The 9,525-nt window shown below is 55.9% G+C and overlaps 1 protein-coding gene across 5 annotated transcripts; it reads right to left on the minus strand.

Annotated features, from left to right (window-relative positions):
* Positions 1 to 2,369: 2,369 nt before the first annotated feature.
* On the minus strand, positions 2,370 to 6,659 carry LOC115500620 (C-type lectin domain family 10 member A-like). 5 transcript variants are annotated; one of them, XM_030295164.1, is made up of 11 exons: positions 6,522 to 6,659; positions 6,233 to 6,335; positions 5,488 to 5,582; positions 4,805 to 4,921; positions 4,432 to 4,527; positions 4,263 to 4,334; positions 4,103 to 4,174; positions 3,861 to 3,947; positions 3,612 to 3,763; positions 3,249 to 3,355; positions 2,371 to 3,121 (listed from the first exon to the last, which is right to left on the minus strand). In XM_030295164.1, exons 3-11 carry the CDS (start codon positions 5,552 to 5,554, stop codon positions 2,968 to 2,970), a joined length of 924 nt encoding a protein of 307 aa, XP_030151024.1. In that variant the 5' UTR covers positions 5,555 to 5,582; positions 6,233 to 6,335; positions 6,522 to 6,659; the 3' UTR covers positions 2,371 to 2,967. The 5 variants fall into 5 exon arrangements, with proteins under 5 accessions (XP_030151028.1, XP_030151024.1, XP_030151025.1 ...); XM_030295165.1 differs by lacking the exon at positions 6,522 to 6,659 and adding an exon at positions 5,848 to 5,942 and having other exon boundaries at positions 6,233 to 6,472; XM_030295163.1 differs by lacking the exon at positions 6,522 to 6,659 and having other exon boundaries at positions 6,233 to 6,472.
* Between the last annotated feature and the right edge of the window lie 2,866 nt (positions 6,660 to 9,525).

Here is a 9,525-nt window from a genome sequence, read left to right on the forward strand (position 1 = left end):
GGCAGGGAGGAGTGGAAGCGGGCTGCCTCCCCAGAGCTAAACTTGGCCCTTCCCGTACCTTCCCTTTGACACCACCCTCTTCGACTTTAATTAATACTAATTGAAATCCTCCTGGAACACCTGGGTGGCTCAGTCGGTTAAGCGTCCGACTTCGGCTCAGGTCACGACCTCACAGTTCGCGGGCTCGAGCCCCGCGGCGGGCTCTGTGCCGACAGCTCGGAGCCCGGAGCCCGCTTCGGATTCTGTGTCTCTGTCCCTCTCTGCCCCTCCCCTGCTCATGCTCTGTCTCTCTCCCTCTGAAAAAAATGAAATAGGGTAAATAAACATTAAAAAAATATTTAAAAAATAAAGAAATCCTCCTATGTGCAGGCAGGTTTCTCGGTGGAGGGAATCTAGCAATCAACGGATCCTGCCCTCTCTTTTCGTGGGAGTCCTTAGTGAGATGTTGGCTCTTTGTGGCTGAGATGGTGAGCTAGATCGATCGCAAAAACAGCAATCTCCGCCCATCACGGTTATCTGTCCTCTCTACGATAGGATTTGCAGCTCCTTCAATCAAAAGCCCTATTTCCCACCTCCTTGAACGTGGGCTGCCTTGTGATCTACTTTGGCCAATAGCCTGAAACAGAAGTGATGCTTCGGTTCCAGAACTGAGAGTCCAGAGTTCTCGTACTCTTCCGCTTACTCTCTTGAAACCAGCCCAAAGACTGTGCCAAGAAGCCCAGACCAGCCTAACACGATCCAGACGTCCACGCTGTCCCAGCCCAGAGCCAACCAAATGTCAGACATGGGAGTGAGGCTATCCTAGACCAGCCAGCTCCCAGCCAACCCGCCAGCTGACCACAAATGCGTGGGCGACTCTGGACAGACCAGAAACCATCCAGATGACCTCTAGACTCACGAGCTATAATAAATGTTTATTGTTTTAAGCTACTGAGCATTGGGATGGATGTTACACAGCAATAGCTAACCAATACACCTGGGCATCTAAGCAACATTTCCCCAACTCTGGGCTCTTCAAAGAAATTAAATAATTGCCTTTTTTTTTTTTTTATCACCCTAGGTTTATGCAGCTTTTAAGCAAGAGAAAAGAATTGAACTCAACTGTATGTAAAAAGGAAATGCCGTTTTACGATAACATAGGACTCTCCAAGGCCTCACCTAACTTTCTCCATTTTGCTATTTTAAGATTGTTGAAGGGGCACCTGGGTGGCTCAGTTCGTTGAGCATCCGACTTCAGCTCAGGTCATGATCTCACAGTCCGTGAGTTCAAGCCCCACTTTGGGCTCTGTGCTGACTGCTCGGAGCCGGGAGCCTGCTTCGGATTCAGTGTCTCCCTCTCTCTCTGCCCCTTCCCCGCTCTCTCTCTCAGAAATAAATAAACATCGAAAAGAAAAAAAAAAAAAGATTGGGGCACCTGGGTGGCTCAGTCAGTTAAGCATCCAACTTCAGCTCAGGTCATGATCCCACTGTCCCCGAGTTCGAGCCACACATCAGGCTCTGTGCTGACAGCTCAGAGCCTGGAGCCTGTTTCGGATTCTATGTCTCTCTCTCTCTCTCTCTCTCTCTCTCTCCCCCTCCCCCACTGGTGCTCTGTCTCTGTCTCTGTCTCTCTCTCAAAAATAAACAAGTTTTAACAATTAAAAAAGAAAGTTGGCTGAAAATCAGGCAATATGGAATACATATGGCTTCACGAAACAATATACTGTGAAATTCTAGGATCGGCGAAACCAATCAATAGAGAAAAAAAGCAGATCATAAATATTAGCACCCGGAGATAAAGGAAGCAGGCTCGGGGCGTAAGGAAACTTTGGGCTGACGGACATGCTCTGCACCTGGATTGCGTGGACGTTACTGAGGTATTTACATGTTTCAGAAGTCATCTCTACTCCTTAAGTGGGTGTGTTATATCGCGTGAGGATTATATCTCGATAAGGTTGATTTTTAAGGTTTAACACAAAAACTTACGTCAGCAAAGCTGTGGAGAAAGAGGACCGTCGTGCCCTGTTGGTGGGAATGTGGATCGGTGCAGGCCACCGTGGAAAATAGGATGACGGTTGCCCCCAAAAATTCAAAATAGGATGACCACGTGATCCGTCAGTGTCACCTCTGGGCATATACCCAAAGGAAATGAAAACAGAGTACGAAAGAGATATCCGCACCCCCATATTCACCGCAGCGTTCGTCACAATAACCAAGATATGGACACAGCCTGCATGTTTGTCAACGGATGAACGGATAGAGATGTGGTGTAGATAATACAACGGAACTGTGTTCAGCCATGAGAAGGAAGGGAAGCCGACCCGTTTGCAACAATAGGGATAGACCCTGGGGGCGTTCCGCCAAAGTGAAATGAACCAGAGAAAAGGCGGATACCGCATGGTACCGTTTATATGTGCAATCAAAAAAAGAAAAGGTCAAATTCATAGAAACAGAGAGTAGGCTGGTGGGGCTGGGGAGTGAGGTGGTAGGGAGACGTTGGTTAAAGGGTACAAAGTTGTAGCTACGGGATGAGTAAGGTCTGAGGATCTCACAGTCACTAGTCGTGAACACTATCGTATAATTGGGATTTACCGAGAGAGTAGGATTCGCGTGTTCTCGCGTGTGCACACACACACACACGCGCGCGCGCGCGATGGATCCACGAGGGGATTAACCACACGGGGGACCCTTTCACAGTGTATACGAACATCAAATCGCAATGATGCACACCTCAAATACCTTGCAGTTTGGTGGGTCGATTATACCTCAGTAAAGCTGAAATTAAAACAAACAAACAAACACCTGAAGGAAGTCTAGATGGTCTTTTGAACACCAAGGAGGGTAACATTCAAAACGGTGGCAGTGACCCAAACTCCCAGGGCTCAGTCCTGTCCCACGGGGTCCTATCAGGGGTCTCAGGGGAAGGCCCCCTCCCACTCCCTGCAGCTTGGTGGCCGGGTGGCCCGCGGGCAGCGCTCGGCCACCGCGCTAGCCGGCCACGCCCAGGCGGGCCTCGCACACCCAGCGGTAGGGTCTCTGGCAGACGTCATCGTTCCAGCCGTCGGGGTGGAAGTGGGCACAGTCCTCGCCCCCGCCCAGCCCGTGCCCATGCCAGTCGTCCGGCTGGCCCGGCCTCCAGTTCCTGCAGAGAGAGGACAATGGCCGGAGGGCCCAGAACCCAGGCTCGGGGACAAGGGACTGAGGGTCAGACCCCGGAGGGGCAGGAGCTGAAGGGGGCAGAGGGGCACAGAAAGCCAGGCCGCACTCACTTGAAGTTGGTCTCATAGTCCGTCCCATCCACCCATTTCCAGGCTCCTTCGGCATCACTGAGGCCCATCCAGGCGTGTAAGGAGCCTATATGTTCCTGCACAAAGTTCTGGGGCGACAGAAGGGCAAGGGTGACTTCTCTCCAGCCCAGCCAACTCCCTGGACTCGCAGTTCTGAACTTGACGTGTCCATTCAGCCCGTTGGGGGACACTGGGGACGGTTACCCCGATGGCCCCGGCCAACGAAACTTCTGGGAGCGGCTCGGCGGGTGACAGAGCTCAACCAAGCCCCCTCGGGGATGCCGACGGCCCGGCCGAGGTTGAGAACCGCTGCCCTCAAGGGGACCCCGGCACTGAGGCGCTCACCTGCTCCTCCCTGGAGTTGACGACCACCAGGTGCGCGTTCTCCAGCCGGCAGTACTTCTCGGCCTCCGGCCAGGTCTTCCCGGAGCGCGAGAACCAGTAGCAGCTGCCCTCGAACTCCAGCCAGTTGACGGGGCAGCAGGTACTTTGAGAGCCTGAGGGGCGGGGGGCGGGGAGGGTCTGAGATGCCGCCCAGGGGTGGGGGTGGGGGGACGAACAGGAAATGGGGCGCAGCACCCCCACGCCCCTCACCGTTGCTCTTGAGAGCGGCCACCTGGCAGGTCAGGGTCCTCAGGTCCTTGGCCAGCTGCTGGACTCGAGCGAGGGTATCGGAACGATCTGGGACACACACACAGGTGGGCAGCGGGGGCAGCGCCTGGGGGGGGCTCAGCGAGCCCCCGGAAGCCAGGCGTCCCCGCGCGGGCCAGCCTAGGGACCTCTGCGCCCTGTCCCGCGTGCGCGCCACGCCCCGGCGACGGGGACAGGGCCCCCACCTGCTTGCAGCTGCCGCTGGTCCTTCTCCAGCTTGCTCTCCAGGGCGAACACCTTGTCGTTCAGGCTGCGGGCTGCAGGGCAGGGGGTCAGCACCGAGGCCGCTCCCCCCACCCCCACCCCCACCCCCGCCCCTCCCCCCGCGGGGCCCCGGCTTCTCACCTGCTTGCAGCTCCCGCTTGTGATTTTCCACCTCGGCTTTCAGAGACGTTGTCGTTTCTTGCAAACTGCCGCCTGGAGGACACGTGGGGGGGGAGGACTCGGTGCTCGGGACCCCCTCCCCCACCCCCGCCCCCGCCCCCATGGAGCCCCTTCCGTGTGCCAGGCTCACCCTGGGCGTTCAGGGCCTGGAGCTCGGCCACAGTGCTTGAGGTGAAGTTGCTGAAAGTGGCTCCCAGGGTCACCAGGTCCCTCTGACACTTGGAATCTGATGGGGAGGGGACAAAGCGTGTTGGGATTTATCAGGCCCTCTGCGAGCCGGCAGCCAGTGGGCTCACCGCGCGCACCGTCCCGCCGTCTCCTCACATGACCCAACCCAGAGGGACGGGCCCTATCGTTATCCGGTGTCCCGGTCTGGAGGGGTTAGGCCACTGGGCTACTCAGCCAACCGCACCAAGTGACAGAGCCAGCGGCCACCCTACCCGCCGCCACCCCACCCCCACCCCCGTGAGCTCTCTCCTCCCTGCCCACGCCGCTCCCCTCACTCTGGGATCCGATCACACAGATGCCAACCAGCAGGAGGAGGCTGATGCCCAGGGAGAGCAGGAAGGGCCGGGGGCCAGAGCAGAGCCGCTGCAGGTGGTGGAGAGCCGGAGGCGGCCCTGCGAGGGGAGAGGGCGTCAGGGCGGGACAGGGAGGAGGAGAGGGCCCAGGGACCAGTCAGGGATGAGGGCTGTCGCGGGTAATGCTGGGAGGCCGAGGCAGGACACGTGGGGCGGGGTGCGCCCAGGCCTCTGACCCCTCAGGGACCAGCCCAAGCCCTCAGTCACCTGGGCCCCTCGCGCCTCCGTGGGGACGCACGGACACAAGGACCCGCAGATGGAGGGGGACGGTGATGGGCAAGAGGCTATCAGAGTTGGGGGAGGGGCAGAAGGACCCAGAGAGAGCTGGAGCCCCACCAGGCTCACAGGTGGGTTTCCTTCTGAACCCAAATACTCTTCCCTCGATGCTAACCCTCACGGCCTCCTCCAGAGCAGAGGGATCCGGGCCCCCTGTGGCCCTCTCTGTCCCTGTCTTCACACTGGGGTCCCCAGAGGCTGGGGCCGGACCCCCTCGGGATGGGGGCCCCCCTGCAGCCCACACACGGTAGGGGTGCAGGTATGACAGCAGAAACCCTCTACCCCTGAAGAGTGTATTGAAGGAGGGAACATTTCCCCATCCCTCTTACCGTTTCTAGACCCCTGGCTTTGCTTCTCTGTCTCCGAATGCTGGAACTTTTCATACTGCATAGACATGTTTGGACCAACGCTGGGGCTACCGGGGCTGAAAGGGAAGCAGGGCCAGGGGGCCAGGTTGAGGCAGGAGCAGGGGCGAAGCGGGGAGGCTGGGACTCGGTGGGAGCCCAGGTCAGGCCCAGAGTCCAAGGAAGAGGTGAACTCAGGTTGAGGGCGCGCCCAGGGTCGGAGAGAGGCTTGGGCCCGGTTCCGGGTTTGTGGGCGAGGTTGGACGTGGGGTCGGGACTGGGGGTCGGGCGGGGTTGCGTTGAGCTGGGGATGGAAGGAGGTAAAGTAGGAGCTAAATGCAGTACTGGCTGGGACCGGGGCCGACGCCGGGCTGGCACCGAGGGGCACGTCCTGCCGGCTGGGGTCGGGGATGTGGCTGAGCCTATGCCTGGTGCTGAAGCTGGAAACAGAGTCAGGGTCAACTTTGGGAAGGGGCTGGTGTTAAGATTCCAGTTGATTCTGAGGTCCAAGCTGGGGCTGGGGCTTAAGGGGAAGCTGGGGTTAGTACCGCGGTTAGGGCCGCGGTGGGGTGGGGGCTGGAACGGGGCTGAGTCTGCCTGAGATTCGGTCCCCCCATACTTCAAGCCCAACCCAGGGAAGGGAATAGAGTGTAAAACCTCCCCTCGGCCACTGAATCCCCAAGCTGTCCCTTACCATTTCTTGGTCTCCCCTAAGTGCCAGGCTGGTTACCTGCGTCTGGAACTCCTTGCGCAGCAATGCCCAGAGTTGGAAAACACGAAATCCTGGAGATCCCGAGTGGGGGTCACCTACGCGACCAGAGTCCTGCCGGTGTCTGTGTGCCAAAGCCCAGGAGGCTCTAAGCTGGGATCTCCCGTTTCCCCGACTAGAGTGGGGAAGGGATCGGAAGGCTTGCGCGAGGAAGGGGCTGGATACGGGGCAGGTCCGCTCTCCTCCTCCTCTGGGGTGTATCTACTCCCTGTCCCCTCCTCTTAAGCCCCCCTGACTTCCTCATTTTTACCATTCGGGAGAGGGGAGCCAGACCAGAAGGTCCAAAGGCCAGTGTGTCGGTTCTCCTCGCCCACGCCCCCTTTCGCTTCCTTCATCTAAAGTTCCCAGAACCCGTCTCCATCAGTGCGCAGCTGGGTCCAGAGGAGCGCATCTCTGGTCTTGCTCAATCTCACCAAGTCCTGGCACGTGAGCTTCCCCTGGGGCGCCCCGCCCCCCCCCCCCAGGGAGGGAAGAAGACACGGCAGAGTGGGGTTTCCTGACTGCAAAGGGAGGAAGGAGGCAGGAAAGGGAAATCTTACCGAGCATCGAATCTGTAACAGGGGATTGTGCCAGAGGCGTGCCAGACGTTAACCGTTCCGATCCCACAAGAATCTTGGGGAGGAGCTTTGGATGGCGGACTGAGGCTCAGAGCCGGGCCGTGGGCTTCCCAAGTTCATGGGTGTGCTGAGTGCAAGGGGCCAGAATTGCAGACCACCCTGGCCTGGCCATCTTCAAGAAAGGGAACTGGATTGAATCCCATCACCTGTAAATCTCATTGCCACACACGGTGTGAATTCACACTCACAGTCTTTTCTTTTTCTTTTCTTTCTTTTTATTTGCTTAATGTTTATTTATTTTTGAGAGAGAGAGCGTGAGCAAGTGGGGGAGGGGCAGAGAGAGAGGGAGACACAGAATCCGAAGCAGGCTCTGGGCTCCGAGCTGTCAGCACAGAGCCCTACTCCCGGCTTGAACTCACAGACCGTGAGATCGTGACCTGAGCCGAAGTCAGACACTTAATCGACTGAGCCCCCCAGGCGCCCCAGATAGGGTCAATTTTTATTAAGGCCATCAAGAGTAGGGTGTCAAGAAGGGCCTTACTGGGAAGGTGATATATGAGCAATGGTCTCCAGGAGGTGAGGGAGCAAGTTATGAGGATCCCCAGGAGGAACAGGGCTCCAAACGGAAGGCACAGCAGGTGCAAAGGGTGGAAGAATGTCTAGGGTGTACAAAGATTCTCCATTCTCCAGACATCTTATGGAGACATGAGCTAGAGAGAAGAGGAGTAGATGAGTCACAGAGGGAGAAGGGAGGCCGCCAATTCATTAGGGCACTTAGGCTATTGTTAAGCGTTTGTTTTTGCTCCAAGTTGGAGGGGCAGACTTTGGAGGGGTCGGAGCAGAGGAGGGAATGACCCGACTTGTATGTGAACTCGCACGTGTGACACCTGTGTTGTGAATCCCACGAAACGAAACAAGGGCGGAAACGGCGCGTTGTGCTCGGAGGCGGTGAGAAGGGTTCTGATCCTGGATAGGCTGCGAAGGTAGAGTTAACAGGATTCTGCTGATAAATTTCGTGTGGGTTTCACACACACACACACACACACACAAAAGTAGTTCTCCTTCCAGGCCCCAAAATAAAGTACACTTAGAGCATTTCCCATAAATTGCTGAGTCCTGAGGAAAAACCGCTTTATCCCTGACTTTTGCAAAGCCGACGCCTAAAGGTATGTGATGACCTTTTGCAACTGCGTTCGTCGTGTGGGAACAGTGCTGTGTTGTCATCATGAGCAGGTTAGAAGCTTGTTAACACTGATGACGGTGCAGCTTTCCTCCCAACCCCTCCCGAGGTTCTGTTCCGTGAGCCCGTCCTCCCAAAGGCCGATCCCTTCCTGACTTCTTCGCAAGTTGCCCTCTTTTCTTTCCTAAATGCTTCTGCCTCTGAGGCCTTCGGAGGCTTCTGCCTTCTTGAGCATCATAGCTTCCGTCTTCCACCGCTTTCTCCCTGCTGCCTCTCCCAGCACCTCAGCTGGCCAGGATTTCTTTATTTTTTTTTAACGTTTATTTATTTTTGAGACAGAGAGAGACAGAGCATGAACGGGGGAGGGCCAGAGAGAGAGGGAGACACAGAATCGGAAGCAGGCTCCGGGCTCTGAGCCATCATCAGCCCAGAGCCCGACGCGGGGCTCGAACTCACGGACCGCGAGATCGTGACCTGAGCTGAAGTTGGACGCTCAACCGACTGAGCCACCCAGGCGCCCCATCCAAAGACATAAACTTTTAAAAAAGAGAGGAGAGAGAGAGAGAGAGAAAGACTGGAACTTAGAAGAAAAATGGGTCTTGAGGGTTTTCGGACACTACGTCCTTCTGTTTAACGGCGTTAAATGACTCCCCTGGTGATGCCTTTTTGAGCTTCGGATCCTTCAACTGGCTCAACGATGCTGAAGTGAACAGGCTCGTAATGCCTGTTGGTGCTAAGAAGCGAAGACTGCTCTTGGCTAGATTTCTAGAAGCAAAACGGGCAGAAACGTCGTTATCAGTCCACCTTCTCCCTACCGTGTAGAGGGATATTCATTTATCCACACCTTCACCCACAAACCTGTCAGTTCTCGCCAATGTGATGTTCAAGAAACAAATACCTTCTCTGTTGTTTCAGCGATGGCTTAACTGACTCCTGGCTTGGGAGAAACAAAGTTTTGTCTTGCTGAGGTTCAGAAACTGTCAGAAGCTCTTGTATTTACTTAAAGTTTTTTTTTTTTTTAATGTTTATTTTTGAGAGAGAGACAGAGATAGAGTACGAGCAGGGGGTGGCAGAGAGAGAGGGAGACACAGAATCCAAAGCGGGTTCCAGGCTCTGAGCTGTCAGCACAGAGCTCGACGCGGGGCTCGAACTCACGGACCGTGAGTTCATGACCTGAGCCGAAGGCGGCCGCTTAACCGACTGAGCCACCCAGGCGCCCCCACAGTTTTTTAACCATAAAACCTTATATATACTTAGGCTTTTATTCTTCTATGTGAACGCTAACATTATTTTATCCTACCCCCTCCCCCCCCCCACAGTGTTGGCATTCAGGTCAAACCACAATATGTGTTTCTGTAATTGGCCTAATGGGCATTTACAGACTGCCCCACTCAACAGTGGCAGAAGACGCATCGTTCAAGTGCACGTGGGACTGCCCCCGAGACAGACCATGTCGCACAACAAACTTTAACACATGTAAGCAAATTGAAATTTTACATCTGTCCTCGATAATAATG

The sequence above is a fragment of the Lynx canadensis genome, chromosome E1, assembly GCF_007474595.2.
Source record: "Lynx canadensis isolate LIC74 chromosome E1, mLynCan4.pri.v2, whole genome shotgun sequence".
In the NCBI taxonomy this organism is placed as follows: domain Eukaryota; kingdom Metazoa; phylum Chordata; class Mammalia; order Carnivora; family Felidae; genus Lynx; species Lynx canadensis.